The sequence below is a fragment of the Harpia harpyja genome, chromosome 21 (genome assembly GCF_026419915.1).
Source record: "Harpia harpyja isolate bHarHar1 chromosome 21, bHarHar1 primary haplotype, whole genome shotgun sequence".
Taxonomy (NCBI): Eukaryota; Metazoa; Chordata; class Aves; order Accipitriformes; family Accipitridae; genus Harpia; species Harpia harpyja.
Window position 1 is genome coordinate 18,300,265 of NC_068960.1, and position 16,366 is coordinate 18,316,630.

General features: G+C 56.3%; 2 protein-coding genes across 9 annotated transcripts; one reads left to right on the plus strand and one right to left on the minus strand.

Moving 5' to 3' along the window:
• Positions 1–44: 44 nt before the first annotated feature.
• NUBP2 (NUBP iron-sulfur cluster assembly factor 2, cytosolic) lies at positions 45–5,171 on the minus strand. 2 transcript variants are annotated; one of them, XM_052772880.1, is made up of 7 exons: positions 5,079–5,170; positions 3,732–3,850; positions 2,816–3,014; positions 2,326–2,480; positions 2,000–2,110; positions 1,613–1,682; positions 687–1,006 (listed from the first exon to the last, which is right to left on the minus strand). In XM_052772880.1, exons 1-7 carry the CDS (start codon positions 5,095–5,097, stop codon positions 861–863), a joined length of 819 nt encoding a protein of 272 aa, XP_052628840.1. In that variant the 5' UTR covers positions 5,098–5,170; the 3' UTR covers positions 687–860. The 2 variants fall into 2 exon arrangements, with proteins under 2 accessions (XP_052628839.1, XP_052628840.1); XM_052772879.1 differs by lacking the exon at positions 1,613–1,682 and having other exon boundaries at positions 45–1,006; positions 5,079–5,171.
• LOC128134764 (SPRY domain-containing SOCS box protein 3-like) lies at positions 4,625–15,252 on the plus strand. 7 transcript variants are annotated; one of them, XM_052772881.1, is made up of 7 exons: positions 4,625–4,643; positions 7,587–7,735; positions 9,697–9,874; positions 10,652–10,839; positions 12,761–12,863; positions 13,326–13,451; positions 13,762–15,252. In XM_052772881.1, exons 2-7 carry the CDS (start codon positions 7,607–7,609, stop codon positions 14,103–14,105), a joined length of 1,068 nt encoding a protein of 355 aa, XP_052628841.1. In that variant the 5' UTR covers positions 4,625–4,643; positions 7,587–7,606; the 3' UTR covers positions 14,106–15,252. The 7 variants fall into 7 exon arrangements, with proteins under 7 accessions (XP_052628841.1, XP_052628842.1, XP_052628845.1 ...); XM_052772882.1 differs by lacking the exon at positions 4,625–4,643 and adding an exon at positions 5,339–5,517; XM_052772885.1 differs by lacking the exon at positions 4,625–4,643 and adding an exon at positions 5,339–5,513.
• Positions 15,253–16,366: the final 1,114 nt, after the last annotated feature.

A 16,366-nucleotide genomic window follows, 5' to 3' on the forward strand; every position in this document is an offset into this window, starting at 1 on the left:
CTACAATGAGGCCTGAAGCTGTGGAAAAGCAGAAGTCACAGACCTGGATTTTAAGAAAAGTGTTTACTGCTTGGAATCTTTAAAAATATTCCTGAGTCGCAATAACCCCCAGCAGACCAAAAAGGTCTTGTTTCCAGCACAGTGGGATGCAGACCTCAGACAGGTGGTAGATCTCCTGGAGACATTTTCTGATGTGAAGCACATGCCATGCCCTCATCGGCCCATCAGGAACCGGTGATCTGAGATTTCAGAGCAAGGTGGCCTGGCTTGAGTCCACATCAGAGCATCCAGCCACTCAAACTCACCAGCCATTGAACCAAGTGCCATACAATCCATGACACAAGGAAAGCACAAGAGAAGGCAGCAGCGCACAGATCCAGATGATCGGTGCTGTTTGGATTCATTGAGGGAAGAACAATCGATGGTGTTTGCCACTGTAGCTGCACCAGGTGATCACCAGAAGCACCACAGCGTACAAGACACCATGGACACAAGCTAGAGCTCCCCAAGCACCCACACAATGGCTGGCTGCAGAGGAAAGGGCTGCATGGGTAGGGCTAGGAATAACTGTACCATCTGGGCAGAGCACTGCCACATTGAGAAGGCTAGAAGCAGGCTGCGCTGTGCAGGCAGGAACACCTGCGCAGGGTTTCTTTGGATCGGGGGGGTGGAGCAGTACTTCCCTTTTTGGATCACTGTCAGTGGCACCGATGCTGTGCTCCCCCCTCCCTCCATCACCTCCCACTGAGACAGTTTTATAGTTAAACAGCTTCTGCATCCTCCTTCCCCACCGGCATGGGCGGCTGGTGGTGCTGCCAGGCCAGGGGCTCAGTCGGCAAGAGTCCAGCTCCACACCCTCCTCAGGAGCTCCGCTGCAATGTACCATCCAAGATCTGCTGGGTGATGCGAGCCAAGGCAGGGAAGGCAGAGCTCTTGGGAAACTCTTGGATGAAGTCTCTGCCTTCTTCCAAGCTCTGGCTGAGTTGGGGGTCCAGGGGAACACAGCCTGTGGGATAGGAGGAATGGGGAGAGTGACTGCTTGCTCATTGTAAGGCAAAGGCTGGAGTCAGGATTAAAGAAATACCCTGCCAGAGTCATCTCCAGGAGAAGCAGTAGGAAAGAAGGCAACCACTACCCTCACTGAGCTCTCCAGGAGCTACTTCTCACCTGCAACCACTTCCTCTGGGTCCAAGACCCCACCACAGCACTTTGGGAGAGACGCTCTTCCCTCCTGATCCCCCAGCCCTGTCCGGAGGGCAGGGTTCAGCCCTCGGTCCCCCATTTCTCAGGGGGGCTCCAGGGCATTTCAGGATGGTTCTTGTGCAGCTTCAGGCTTGCTCACTCTGTCACCACAATGTCAGCAGCCAGAGTGGGCTGCTGACCATCACCACCTCTGCCCCAGCAGGGGCCAGATGCCCACTCTAAGCAGTTTGGATGGCAAAGAAGCAAAGCAAGAACAACACCTCACCTCTGACCAGGTGACGGGGGCTCACAGGGACTGGAATCCAGCCTGCCTGCCCCGTGACACTGCATCTCTCCACTCAAGCACTCCCACAGTACCATGCAGACATCACCTCTAGCCACACAGAGCTCTGCTCAAGAGGCCACTCACCTAGGAAGGGGACCCCAGCATGCTTGGCCAGCTCCTCACCTCCCCCTTTGGAAAAGATGTTTGTGCACTCCTGAAGGAGGAAGAGCAAAAGCAGCGAGTCATAAACCCCAGAGCCCTGCGTGACAGGGCAGGCGCTGCCTGCACATGAGTGGAGCCAGCTCCCCTCCACCTTCCTAGCCTCAGGGCACTGCCTTTGCCCCTGACCTCCCCCAGCTCTCTTCAGGAAAGCAGAGCCAGTGGCTTCTTCCAAAGCTGACATGCAGCAGCTGGCAGCTTCTAGTGTCCCTGGCTCATGGAATCACCCTCATGGCACTTGCTGATTTTCCACCCAAGGCACTGCATCGTGAACAAGAACCTGCAATAGCCCAGAAGTGACAATAAACTCACCGAGCAGTGCGGACAGACGAAGCCGCTCATGTTCTCTACAATACCAAGAACTCGTAAGCCCGTCTTCTTACAGAATGTCAGCTCTCTCCTCACATCTCCCACAGACACGGCCTGCAGGGGAGAACAGCAGAGGTTAGGGATGTCTATCCAGACTGACCATGGGTCTGCAGCAGGCATGCATCAAATGAGAGGCGGATGTGTAGAACAAGCAGCCGCACACAGGCCTGTGCAAACACCCACCTGGGGTGCATATTCCCCCCCCAGACCGTGTTCAGAGGCAGAAGCCTGCCCAGGAACTCCAGTTCAGCCCCAGCCAGCTGCCCTACCTGGGGTGTTGTGACCAGGATTGCTCCAAGTGGTTTGTAGGGCCGCAGGGCCTCCACCGTGGAGATGTGCTCGTCGGATGTGCCCGGCGGCGTGTCCACAATGAGGAAGTCCAAGTCCCCCCAGGCCACATCAGCAACGAATTGTTTGATCAAAGCTACAGAAATAAAAGGGGCATTAAAAAAAAAAATGCAACAGGTTTCACCAGGTGCCCTGCGAGCTGTAAGCCAGGCAGGGCAGGGGTCAGGAGGCACCCTGGGTGACAAGGGCCCAGGGAGAGACAGCAGGGCTATCTGTCAGCACAACACATGCTGCACTCTCCCCATCTGAGTGATCTGAACCCACTCCTGCAGAACAGGAGCCTTGTTCCTCTAAGGAATGACCTGCCCAGAAAAACCTGGCCCCCAGCAGGAGCCAGCACCACCTCCAGGAGGGTTCACAGAAGGTTCCCAGCACTGGAAGGTGGCCACCAACAGCAAAACCCAACCATACCATTTTTCTTGGGTCCTCTCCACACCACGGCATCATCTGGCTTCTCCAGCAGGAAGCCGATGGACATGAGCGAGATGCTTTTATCTTGGTCCACAAAGACAGGGACCCAGCCACTGTCACACTGGTGCACGTCGTTGTCCTGTGCCCTGAACATGCGGGGTATGCTGGGGCCACACAGGTCCACATCCAGGATCCCCACCTGCAGGCGATGAGGCAGAGCCCTTCAGACAGGGCTGAGCACAGTGGCAGCATCCAGCCACGCTCCTTCCCTGGGTGAGGGGAGGCAGCATCCAAATTTCAGCTGCTTGCAGCACTTTACAGACTGGACTCTGTAGCTCAGCAGCCAGATTTGAAACACAGTTTCAAAGAACTGCTTTAAAGTCTGACTGCCCTCCTGGCCTCCTTCCCTCTGAGGAGGATCTCCTGGGTATTTCCAGGCACTTTGGGGAGATCTTTATGCCAGACACCTGTCAGGATCCAAGTGGCATTGGCTGCACAGAGCCTTTAAAAAAATCCTCAGGGAATTCAGCCTGTGTCATGCCCACACAGTTCCCCTTTGTCCCCATCGGGACGCTGTCCTTCAGCTCACCCACTTCACTCCACAAAGGGAGTGTGTGTTACACCACAAACCGGCAAAGTCATTTCTCAGTGCCTCAGTATCAAACCCAACAACAAGTCTGGGGTGATTTTAGTCCCTTGGATGAAGGGGAAACGAGTGGCAGTTATCCATGCTGGATCACACAAACACAGAAAAAAAAAATCCCTTGAACTGCTATCACAAACAGCATTTTCACACAGAGAATCCATACACTGCCCACACAGGATGCACACATACATAAAGGATGAGCAAAACCCAGCCCAACTGCAGGTCGGGAAGGAGAAGACAGAGCTCAGCATCCCACAGACCCTCCCTCACCTTCTTCCCGGAGTGCCGCAGTGACAGAGCCAGCTCGGTGGCGATTGTGCTCTTCCCCACACCGCCCTTCCCAGAGAGCACCAGCAGGATGTGCCGCACCCCAGCCAGGTTGCTTCTCTCTGGAAGGAATGATAACGAGGCATCAGAGTCTCTTCTGATGCAAGACAGCAGCACCTGACAGGTCAGCACAGAGACACGGGTCTCCACTGAGAGCGACGGTGGTTGTCACTGCTCCAACAAGTCTGGTTTAAGCGTAAGGGAGAGTGAAAGAAGAGGTGGATGTGCCACAGCCCTTTTGCCATCAGAAAAGGAACAATAAGAGCAATGGCACTAAAGAGTCTGTGGGGAGTAAAGGCTTTGTCCTGATGACCTAAGCGGCAATTGGGCAGCAAAGCAATAAACACCCACAGGGCCTCGTAATGCTGGGCCTATGCCAGGTTCAGCCCGAGCCCTCTCGGGGAACGGCTGGGAGGCTGTCGGTGAGGTCAGGCCCTTGGCGTTTCCTTCCTCCACGCCACATCAGTCACCTCCCCGCCGTCCCAGGCTCCTCTCCAGCCTCCATGCCGTCTCTTGCTGTGTTGTCAGTGCCGCTCGGGTCTCTGCTCCGGGTTCAGCCGCTGCATCCCATCAATCCAGAGCCGAGAGCGGGGAATGCTTGGGGCCGGTTTCCCCGGCCTGGGGCTGCACGGGTGGCAGAGGGTCAGACCGGGCACTCGGGCAGCAGCCGAGCAAACGCCACCCACCCACCCGGGCCCGCGTTCCCGGGCACGCCGTCACCACCGGCCACTGACTCACCGCGCCTGGCCTGGCCCGCCCCCACGTCCCTCCCGCATCACACCGGCACCGGGACCGGCACCGGCGGCATGGAGCCCGCACGCACCATGGCAGACCTCATCCGCACTTCCACCGACGGTAACGGCACTCGGCCTCAATAACGGAGAAGGGGGGAAGAAGGGGGGGCGGGGAGAGGGGGACGGATCCCCGCTGCGAGGTGCTCCCGGGATACCGGCCCGGTGACACCGGCAGCCCCGCGCCAGGCCCGGTTACTCGGCGCTCCCCCCCGCAGCGGGAGCCAGACCCGGGTCTCCGGCAAGGCCCAGCGCCGCTCCCCAGTAACCGGGCCCCGGCCCGGCCTGAGGACCGCGGAGCTCCCCTCACCAGCAGCCGGGCCCCATCACCACGGCACCCGGCCAGGCCCCGTCACCCCGGGCGGGACGTCCCCCGCGAGGTGCGCTGGGGCCCCCGCCAGGCCCCGTCACCCCAGGATCTCCCATTCCCACGGAAGGCCGGCTCCAGCCCGGCAGCCCCGGGGGAAACCGCCCGGCCGCGGACCCCACCGCCGCTCACCCCCTGCCGCCTCCTCCATGCTGATACCAGGGACCACCCGCTTCCGCCTTCCGCCGGGTTAAAGTCCCGCCTCCGCGGACTGGCAGGCGCCGTCCCCAATCGCGAGCCTCATGCTCACCGGGAACCCGGCCCCCCAAGGCTCTGCAACCAATCCAATCCTCTGGCTCACCTTCCGCCAGCCAATAGCCTTAGTGCTTTTCGTCCTCGACGCGCGCTCTCCCTCCGAAAGGACCGCCCAATGGCGCGGCTTGCCGAGGATTGACGCACGGCGCAGCCAGTGGCGCCTGCTCCCTTCAGCCACCTCCCACTCCCTCCTCCTTCAGCTGTGAGCGACGGGGCGCTCAGCCAACGGCGAAGGGCCGCGACGCAGACGCAGCCAATGGGCGCCTGAGGGGCGGTGTCGAGAGAGGATTGTTTATGTCCCGGGAGGGGAAAGTAGGTCAGAGCGCGGCGGCGGGGCCGGGCCGCGGGGTAACGCCGGGGCCGGGACCGGGACCGGGACCGAGACCGGGACTCGGGTGGGATCCGGGATCTGGGGGCCGAGGCCGAGGCCTGGGCCGGGCCGGGCCGGGCTGGGCTGTGCGGCCCAAGCGCGGCGGCCTGGCCTGGTCCGGCCGCGCCTCAGCTGCGCGGGACAGCCGGGGCTCCGGTGCCCGCCCTCCGGCGGAGCCGCCTGCCGCTGAGGTCAGGCCGGGGCCCATCAGGGAGAGGGGACCGGGCCGCGGCTGCCCACGGTGCGGAGCCCCTTGGACGGCCGGTTGACCCCGGCCCCGCCGCCGTCTGCGCTGCTGGGTGCCTGGGGAAGCGCTGCCCCGGCGAGCGGGGTTGGCCGGGCTGGGGGGGCTCTGTCCAGGGCGCGGCCTCCGGGCCCGGAGGGCTGTCACTGCGGAGGGAAGCCCTGCAGCGGCTCCCCGGACTGCCCGTCGGGCTCAGCCCTTGGGCCGAAGCGTGGAGGAGCAACCAGGAGCCGGCTGGCAGGGAGCTGCAGCCGGGGCGGTGGGCACCGTGCAGTTCAGGGCCTGCAGCCACCCATCTCCTCGGACCCACAAAAAGGCCTCAACAGCCCTAGGTTCCCCTCTGGGGTGAGAGACTGGCTTTGCCCTTGGTGCTGGGTCACGTACTGGGGCAAACACTGTGCTATGCCAGCTCTACCCCCTCAGCCCTGGCCTTAGCGAGGTGCTGGGGGAGCAGAGCTGTTGTGTTCGGCTGCTGTGGGTTCTCTTCAAAGCCGGAGAAGGGGAACTCTGGTGTGGTTTTAGGTGCTTTCCCAGCATGGCTGTGCTTGGCAGAGGTGAGGGCCCACTGGTTTCGGTGGGTGGGATGCCCAGAGCCCACCAGAGCATCCGTGGGCACCTGCACAACTGGCCGTGGCTCGGCCTGTCCTGCTTTTCCAGGAGCTGCTGGCCCGTTGGGGACTGAGGTGCAGGAGGAACGGGGATGGGTGCCGTATAGCAGGCACTGGGATGGGGCTGACCCACTGCACGTTTGCAGGATTCGCGTGCGCTCAGGACCCACCTGCTGCACATCAGGGAAGGACTGGAGCGGGTGTGGGCATGCAGAGCGGCTGTCTGTGGCAGGGAGGCTGCCACAGAGGGTGAGCAGAGGGAGCGGTTTCAAGGGATGGGAAGGGGGGGTTACAGCCCTGCGGGTGCCTCTTGGTGGGGAGTTATTTTCTGCAAAGATAAACTTCAGGGAAAATGAGATTGGGCATTGAGGTTCCCCTGTTGCATCCAGTGCAATACTCCCATGCGGTGGCTGGGAGCTGGTGTCGTGTCAGGCTGTACGCGGGGAAGGAGCCTGTGGAAATCTGTCTCTGAATAACACCCCTGCTTGAGTCAGGAGACAGGCAGCTGCTTCGCTTCTGTCTGTTGCCCTTGAGGCAAGTCGGGACAGGTCCGTGAAAAGGCTGTTTTCCCATCAGCGAGCAAGAAAGTGGTCTCTCCCCCACCCCAAACGCTGAGAGCAAAGTCTTCTCTCAGTGGGCAGTGGCTCGGAGGTGAACAGTCTTCCCCGCAGACAGACACATGCAGCTCAGCTGCGCGGGGGCCAGGGTGGTGCAGGTGGCCGAGCAGCATGGCTGGAGCCCAGGCAGCTGCCAGAGGGTGACCAGGCACCCGTGAGGCCGTGCCTTGGTGGCTGACGATCGTGATGCTCCCCAGGCCAGCAGTGAGAGGCGGATGCTGGATCTGCGTGCTGCGGAGGGGGCAGCTGCTGCTGGGTCTTTGGGAGCATTTCTGGGGGCCAGTTCAACACCTGGGCTCGGGGAGAAGTTTCACCACCTGGGTGGTGAAAGAGGTTGAAGTTTGCAGAGGCTCGTGATGTGGGAGGAACTTACTTTGCGTCAGTTTATCCATTGATGCGGCCTGTGCAGACGTGGTTCGTGCTGATCTGTTCCCGGCGGGGCTATGGTGACTTGGGGAAGGTTGCTTTGGAGGGCAGAGCCCAGTGGGTGGCGGGTGGAAGCAGAACATGGCTGCTGTGTGTAACCTCCTCTCCCTTGCCCCCCAGCTTACCTCTCTCAGAACAGCATGGCACGACGCACGCGGAGCAGCAGAGCCTGGCACTTTGTCCTGAGCGGGGTGCGGCGCGAGGCAGACACCCGGGCGGTCGCCTTGGCCACCGGTGCACGTGGCTGGGGCTACGACTCTGACGGGCAGGTAGGCTGGCGCTCAGGTGGCTCTGAAGCGACACGAAGGAAAGCTTTCCTCTCCCCCGACAGCAGGCACTTACTCAAGGTCCGTGTAACTGAGCAGCTAGTACTTCAGCAGGCAGAACTGGCCAAAATCAGAAAAGGCTTAACATACAGGCTGTCTGACGAGCCTCCTCCAAGCTCTAATGTGGGGTGCAGGGCTCCCAGCACATCTTCTCAAGGCAGGGAAGGCTAAGCTGCCCATAGTCTGCTCCCCAGTTGTGCACCACAGCTCTGTCGTTAGCTGAGCCAGGGAGCTGATCGCTACTAAGCCAAATGCTTTTTTAAGCATATAATGTGTGTGTGTCTTGTATAAAGTACATACAGTATTTTTTAAATATTCTTTTTCAAGTAGTGATCTAAATATGTGTTTAAACTGGATCAGTTCTCGAATCTGGCTTGCTATATGGCTGTACTAACTTCTGGTCTTTGTGTGGCTGGTAGGTGGTGGTGGAGGGAGTGGGGCTGCTTCAGTCTGTGAAGTTACATTCTCAGATATCTTCAAACTGAAATTCTCTCATGTTTCCTGCTCTGTAACGTGCACATCACTTCTGAACCTGGCCCGGGCATGCAGGTGTGCTGGAAGATGGGAACACAGCAGGAAAAGCAGTCAGTAAAACAGTGCAAGGAGTGACTTAGATTCACCTCTGCCATACTTCACTCTCTTCCCCAGTTCTTGAGCGTGTGAGTTCAGTTCCCTGTGCAGTGGTGGGGACGCAAGGAACTGCTCCTGGAGCTTCAAAGCTAGGCTAAAGCCTTACGAGGCCACTCTCAGAGCATGGTGACCAAACCCAGGCACTGTGCTCCCAGAAAATGAGCCTTTTCTCTGCAGTTGGAGTTGCTTTGTGTTTCTGCAGTAATGGGAATGCCTGGATTTCTAGATAGCTGTAGTTAGGAAGGGCCAATGAAAGACAGAAATCAAGCTTTTTAATGTACAGGCTGGAGAAGGAGGGGTGGGCAGTACATAAGTAAGCCCGAGTCATTTCATACAGCTACAAGAACATGAGTTTAAAGGATTTTTGTCTTTAAGTACTGCTTACAAAGTCTGCCATGGGGGTGAATATGAGCAGGTACACCTGACCAGCATGTAAACCCAGAGTAACTTGCTGTAGTCTGTGGTAAGAGACTCCATTAGGCGATGCCAAGCCTCCCGTAACATAGGGAGCGAGACGGGGCTTTGACTCTTACAGCGTCCAGTGCAGGGGCACTTTGGTCTCTTGGCACTGGGGAACAGTAAATCAAGTTTTTGTGTTCGTGCATGAAGGTAAACAAAAGCCTTTTAATCCTTCCGTAGGTTCCCTGTGGGCCTGTCTGCAGCGCTGGCGTGAGGAGCTGCAGCCGTACTGCTGAACTGGTTCCCCTTTGTTCTGCCCTCTCCTCTGCCTGGCCTCCTGTCCCTTTTCCTCCTCATCTTGTTTGCCTCTCTCTCCCCTCCGTCAGCTCCCAGGCTTTCTAGAGCAGTGGTTTTCAGCTGTGTGCTCTACTTTTGTGGTGCCTTGGCTGGGGTCTCCAACTGGCTGTAACCTGCCCATTGAAAACCATAGCTTTAGCACAAGAGTTTTCTTAAAAAATGCGTGTGTTAAAGACTTGGACTGTCACGTTGCTTGCCTGCTGTGACAGCTCCTCGCCCCTGGAAGGCACAAAGAACATACCCGCATTGTAGAATGCCCGGTGCTGAGAGGTCTCTGCAGCTCAGACAGATGCTAGCCAGGTCCCAAAGCAGGGCAATTCAACTGGCACAGCCCCTTGCCTCCCTGCATGGTGGGCCAGGCTGGGGCACGATGCAGCCATGCCAGCACCGGCCCTGGATGAGCCTGGGGACCTCCCCGCACAGCTCTGGGGCACACCAGACCTCGCAGGCCTCTGTCAGCCCAGCTCCCTGAGCCTGGGGGTGTTCAGTAGTGACCATTCCTCCGCTCTCCCCGGCAGCACAGCGACTCGGATTCGGAGCCGGAGTTTTCCTCCCTCTCGCCCTCCATCCCAAGCGCCATCCCTGTGACTGGGGAGTCCTACTGCAACTGCGAGAACCAGAGCGAAGCGCCCTACTGCTCCAGCCTGCACGCCCTCCACCGTGTCAAGGACTGCCAGTGTGGCGAGGAGGATGAGTGTAAGGAAGGGGCTCCCCAACAGCCCGCTGTAGTCCTTTGGGGTTTGAGGTGGGTGCAGTCCTGGCCTGGCGGCATGGACTGCGCCCCTGCATGGATCCTTTGCTTTCCACGGGGGCCTTTATCTCTGTCCCAGTGTGCGGTGCTCCTTTGTTTACATCTCAAGGCCACATAGACTGTAGGAAGATTACAAGCACGTGCCTCCTGTGAAGTTTCAAGGGCTAAGTGCTGAACTTGTTAACGCATCAGAGTTCACTTCTGGGGACCTGCTTTCAAATCCAGCTTAGGCCACCAGTGAAACTGGCCCTTGTGGTTACAGCCCTCTTGCAGCTGATCCCTGGTATGCCTGGCAGGGCGCCTGGCTGCATGGCAGGGCATGCTCAGAGCAGAGGCGAGAGGTAGGCAGAGGGTGGGCTTGGGCTGGCCGAGAAAGCCTGTGGTGTAGCGGAGCTACCTCTTGAGCCTATGAGAAGTGTAGGAAGAAAGGAGGCTCTGCCTGGATCTTTGGAGCCTTGTGTTAACCAAAATTAGAACTGGTGAATGCTGACAGCTTCAGGTTCAGAGCACTGAACAGTCCCTGGTGAGACACTGCAGAATAGTTCAGGCCTCAAACAACTCTCCAGTGTGCACAGCTTAGGATTTACCCTCTTAAACGGTAAAAAAAAAAGAAATAAAAACCCTGACAGGCCTTCAAAACAAATGTCTGCTTGTGCTTTGGCTTGGGGATTGCTCCCTGAGGGCCTTTGCCCATCCTTGTCCCCTCTGTGCTTCCTGAACAGATTTTGACTGGGTGTGGGATGACCTGAATAAGTCGACGGCCACCCTGCTGACCTGCGACAACCGCAAGGTGAACTTCCACATGGAGTACAGCTGTGGCACTGCCGCTATCCGGGGGAACAAAGAGCTGGCAGATGGGCAGCACTTCTGGGAGATCAAGATGACGTCCCCAGTCTACGGCACAGACATGGTACGTGGGGCAGAGTCACTTACGGGCACACAGAAATGTCCAGTATTCTTTGAACAGGGACTGGGAGAATGAAGAACCACCCACCGTAGCAGAAGATCAGGTTTGAGGCCATCTAAGGAACCTGAATGTGCACAAGTCCATGGGACCTGATGAGATGCATCTGTGGGGCCTGAGGGAACTGGCAGATGAAGTGCCTAAGCCACTATCCATCATATTTGAGAAGTTGTGGCAGTCCGGGGAAGTTCCCACTGGAAAAGGGGAAACATAATCCCCATTTTTAAAAAGGGGAAAAAAGGAAGACCTGGGGACCTATAGGCCAGCCAGTCTCACCTCTGTGCCTGGCAAGATCATGGAGTAGATCCTCCTGGAAAGTATGCTAGGGCATATGGAAAATAAGGAGGTGATTGGTGACAGTCAACATGGCTTCACTAAGGGCAAATCGTCCAGATTCTGGGCAGGGCCTGACAAATTTGGTGGCCTTCTACGAAGGTGTTACAGCCTTGGTGGTTAAGGGAAGAGCAACTGACATCATCTACCTGGACTTGTGCAAAGCATTTGACACTGTCCCACGTGACATCCTTGTCTCTAAAATGGAGAGACATGGATTTGATGGATGGACCACTTGGTGGATAAGGAATCGGCTGGATGGTCACTCAAAGAGTTGCGGGCAACAGCTCAATGTCCAAGTGGAGACCAGTGATGAGTGGTGTTCCTCGGGGGTCAGTATTGGGACCAGTGCTGTTTAACATCTTTGTTGGCAACATGGCCAGTGGGATTGAGTGCACCCTTAGCAAGTTTGCCAATGACACCAAGCTGTGTGGTGCAGTTGATGTGCTGGAGGGAAGGGATGCCATCCAGAGGGACCTTGACAGGCTTGAGAGGTGGGCCCGTGCGAAACTCATGAAGTTCAACAAGGCCAAGGGCAAGGTCCTGCACATGGGACGGGGCAATCCCAAGCACAAATACAGCCTGGGTGATGAGTACATTGAGAGCAGCCCTGCGGAGAAGGACTTGGGGGTGTTGGTGGATGAAAAACTGAATATGAGCGGGCAGTACGCACTCGCAGCCCAGAAAGCCAATCACATCCTGGGCTGCATCAGAAGCAGTGTGACCAGCAGGTCGAGGGAGGTGATTCTCCCCCTCTGCCCACTCTGGTGAGACCCCCCCTGGAGTATTGTGTTCAGCTCTGAGGCCCCCAACATAAGAAGGACATGGACCTGTTGGAGTGAGTCCAGAGGAGGGTCCTGAAGATGATCAGATGGCTGGAGCACCTCCCCTATGAAAACAGGCTGAGAGAGTTGGGATTGTTCTGCCTGGAGAAGAGAAGGCTCCGGGGAGACCTTCTAGCAGCCTTCCAGTACTTAAAGGGGGCCTACAGGAAAGGTGGGGAGGAACTCCTCATCAGGGAATGTAGTGATAGGATGAGGGGTAATGGTTTTAAACTGAAAGAGGGTAGATTTAGATTAGATATAAGGAAGAAATTCTTTACTGTGAGGGTGGTGAGGCACTGGAACAGGTTGCCCAGAGAGGTTGTGGATGCCCCATCCCTGGAAGTATTCAAGGTCAGGTTGGATGGGGCTTTGAGCAACCTGTTGTAGTGGAAGGTATCTCTGCCCCTGGCGGGGGGGTTGGAACTAGATGATCTTTAAGGTCCCTTCCAACCCAAACCATTCTATGATTCTATGAACAGGACAGCAACCTTCTCCAGCAGTTCGGCTGGGCCGCCTCACTTAGGTAAGGAAACTGGAGCTGGGAGCCTTCAAGTCCATCCTGAAACCTCTGACGTGGCTTCACCAAAACCCCTGGGTGTTTTGGACTGTGGCAAGAAACAGAGGGGAGAGGCGGAGGTGGAGTCTCGGTTGTGTTTTGTTGCTCAAAAAGACACTAAGCTTGTGTTCTTCTTCCTGGCCTTGCCTCCCAGATGGTGGGAATTGGGACGTCGGATGTGAATCTGGACAAGTACCGCCACACCTTCTGCAGCCTGCTGGGCAAGGACGAGGACAGCTGGGGACTGTCCTACACAGGTAACGCAGGCAGGGCAGTGGCAGAGGGGCAGGAGGGCTGGAAGGGCAGCAGAGGGCATAAGTGTTGTCCAAAGGGGTTGAGAAGTAAATGATCTGAATGGGATTGAGGCCAAAAAGGCCACCAGGCCTGCAAGTTAATGACAACAGGAGTGGCTGCCTGCAGCTCTTAGCTCTTGGAGCATCTCACCTCGCCTGCGTTTTGCAGACCCCTTAGGACTGGTGCGTGAACCTCCAGGGCACCTGGACTGCTGGTTGCACGTCACTGGTTGGGGGTTTCAGTGCCGCTGCCTGTGCTCTAGCACTGCAAAACCTCAAGTTTCCCCTTTTCATTGCCTGCTCTGGGGTGGGAGGGCAGGGATCAGGCAACAGAGGGATTTTTTAGGTACTTACGGGAGTTGGGATGAAGTCATGGAGCTCAGGCTTTTCACTGAATGCCATTTTTCTTTTTTTTCTTGTTTTAAGGACTACTGCATCACAAGGGAGACAAAACCAACTTCTCTTCGAGGTTTGGCCAAGGCTCCATCATTGGGGTGCATTTGGACACGTGGCATGGGACACTCACATTCTTCAAAAACCGCAAGTGCATAGGTAAGAGCAAGGGCAGCCGCAGTGGCTGGCAGGCAGAGGGACTGGGGGCGGGGAGCAGCGCAGCTTTGGCTGAACTCAGAGTCTGGTTCCAGTGGGTCTGCAGGAGAAAACGCTGGCATAGTAGAAGACCAAGGCATGAAGCAAGTGGGAGGAAGGTTACATTTGCTGTTTAACATATTGGGATTTCAAAAGGCTGTTTTCCAAGTGTTTTCCAACAGCTCTGTAGTTAATAGGTTCAGGGTAGCTGGGGAGGAGTGAGATCACCTCGTCAAAACTAATGCGAAGCCTCACTGATGCTGTCCCCTGGCAGGGGTTGCAGCCACGAAGCTGCAGAACAAGAAGTTTTACCCCATGGTGTGCTCGACGGCAGCCAAGAGCAGCATGAAGGTGATCCGCTCCTGCGCCAGCTGCACGTCCCTCCAGTATCTCTGCTGTTACCGCCTGCGCCAGCTCCTGCCCGACTATGTGGACACGCTGGAGGTGCTGCCATTGCCACCAGGACTCAAGCAAGTGCTACACAACAAACTTGGGTGGGTCTTGAGCATGAACTATAGCACGTTGAAGCCTTCCTCCTCCTCGTCAGGAAGCGACTCAGATAGCTCCTGTAGCTCAGATGCAGAGGCCTGCCAAAGGAAGAGATGCAGGAGGACGTAATGTCTCTGCAGATGAACTGCTGTGAGGGAGTCGGGTGGGGTTTTGTTCTGCCGTTTACGAGGGCCAGCCAGGCCTGGTGCAGCTCTTTCTTCATGGGGACATCCATTTCTAATCATTTGGAAAGATTGCTCTTACGCTGTTGGAAATCTTTAGCCTAAACATCCATCACGTGCATTGAAAAGACCTGTTGACTCCAAGAGGTCCCAGCTCTGTGCAGCAGGTAAACTGCAGCCAAAGAGCTGAGCTTCATCTCCTGACTTGCTCTCAAAGCCATTGCCTCTTCCTGAAGGATCCAACCCTCTTCTCACTGTCAGCAGAGACAAGATTTAAGGTGGCCTCCTGGTTTCAAAGCATACTAGACTCTAGTCAAACCATGGACTTGACTCATCAAAAGACAAAATCAAAGAGCAGCCCCCTCCTCCTAATTGTCATGTGTTGGTTAGGTATCTGCCATGAACTCCTCACACTCTAGGGCACGATCGAGCAGCAGCACATAGGGAAACAGGCTCCTAGAGATGCATCTGCATCACTGTTGTGAAAGAGCAGTTACTTACATGAGTTGAGCTGTTGGTGATCTTTCTCGAGTCCCTGGTGACTTTAATTGCTTTGCATGTTGGCTCCTGCTGCTTCTCCTGTATCAAAGGCTGTATTAAACTGTAATAATAAAAGTAGAAACTGTCTTTCGTTCCTCTTCTGGCCCTTGGAGGCAGGCATCTGAAGGCGCTTGTCAAAAATAGCTACGCTAGCACAGCTACCAGCCTCAGGGGATGTTTTCAATGCAACACTTGTGTGTCAGATCTAGAGGAGGTAAAGGCGGTGGAAATTACCTTGCCTTTGCCCCAGGAGGGAGGGTTCTTGTGCTTCCCGCTGAAACACCGGTCTGGCTGGGATGGATCTTCAGCAGAGCCAGACTGATGCCACAGCAGCACGTGCTTGTGGCAGCCTGGCAGCAGAACCAGGTAGGGTCTGCCATTCCTGCAGGACTGGATGCCAACGCCATTCCAGTCCCTGCGGTTTCTGACTGCTTTCCGCAGGGCCTGCGGTCAGCCTGTGGGGCTTTTTCCCGGCCTTTGACCTCTCCTCCAGTGAGCAGCGCATTTGTGGATGATTAGGTCTGAGCTAGCACCATCAGACAAGTGCAAAAGGTATTGGAAAGTGGAAGAGGGTTGAAATAAATAGGATGGGAAATCGCTTTTACTCTGTCGTCTCCATGGGTTTCCTCCCAGCATGGTCACTGGGAACAGAAGGCTTCAGCTGCTGCCTTTTCTGCTGCTCCCAGTACAGACCTGCAAAGGCTCTGGTAAAGCTTTTTGCACCAAGTACGTTTATTCCCTGTCAAGCCACAAGACTTCATGCTTTTCCTTCCCACATCACAAATCTTTAAGCGAAGATGGCTCTCGCTTCTCTGGTGACAGGGTTTGAATGAAAACCTTAATGAAGTAGGACAGGCTCTCTGTCAATCCATCTGTATCAGTGCTGCAGCCAGAAAAAACAGCCTTGCTGGATTGTTCCTCCCCAGGAACTAATTCAAGTATTAGCAGATGGAGGCAGAAGAATCCCTGGCAAGGAGGAACTTTGTTCAGAGGATGCCCTCCCACTTCTGCAGCACCAGTTGGCATTGCTTTGAGCCAGCAAGCTGCAGTTCATGGGAAGAAGTTCAGGGGTTTCTGTGTCATTGTGGAAGGCCCCAATTAGCAATACCAAAACCTCAGGCATTGGGGGGGGTCCCTGACCCCTGCTGTTCTGGCTGCAGCTATTTCTGAGGAAAAAACTGAGTGTTTGCTTTGGGAAAAGAGAATCCTATCCTAACCCACCATTCGCATGGAGTTTTCTGGAGCCTATCTGGTATTTCCTCATGTTGGGAGTTCAGCCAACAAACTCCCCTCCCCTGCCCTGAGCTCCACGTTATCTTAAGGATGTCGTTCCTCTCTGGCCAGCTGTTTTTGACAGTTGGCAAACGTTGTCCAAGGTAACTCCAGCAAGACTGGCCTGCCCAAGGAAGCCACAAGCAGGACCTACAGTAACAGGTCCAGTCTCACCAAAGAGCCAGTGGGGAGCAGGACATTAAAAGTCAGGACACGCTGCAGAAAATACATGTCTTGTTCAACAACTCACCTGAAAGGTAGTGCAGGACAGACTCCCCAAGCGGCTGTCTCAGCAGAGGAGCTGATCCTGTGCTGCTCAGGGACAGCTTGCTAACATGCTAACACTTTAGCGTGCAGCCCCTGTTCCAACCATTCCTTAGCTTAGGAGACATCCAG

What these genes read in the sequence shown, in the direction of transcription:
- LOC128134764 (XM_052772882.1), top strand. Translation starts at nt 5,496, where the DNA reads ATGTCCCGGGAGGGGAAAGTAG. An exon ending in CTGGGGACTGTCCTACACAG is followed by an intron (nt 12,864 to 13,325) that starts GTAACGCAGGCA and finishes TCTTGTTTTAAG; the next exon opens with GACTACTGCATCACAAGGGA. An exon ending in CAAAAACCGCAAGTGCATAG is followed by an intron (nt 13,452 to 13,761) that starts GTAAGAGCAAGG and finishes GTCCCCTGGCAG; the next exon opens with GGGTTGCAGCCACGAAGCTG.
- NUBP2 (XM_052772879.1), bottom strand. An exon ending in TGCGGCACTCCGGGAAGAAG is followed by an intron (nt 3,015 to 3,731) that starts GTGAGGGAGGGT and finishes CATCGCCTGCAG; the next exon opens with GTGGGGATCCTGGATGTGGA. An exon ending in TCGTCTGTCCGCACTGCTCG is followed by an intron (nt 1,007 to 1,999) that starts GTGAGTTTATTG and finishes CCTATCCCACAG; the next exon opens with GCTGTGTTCCCCTGGACCCC.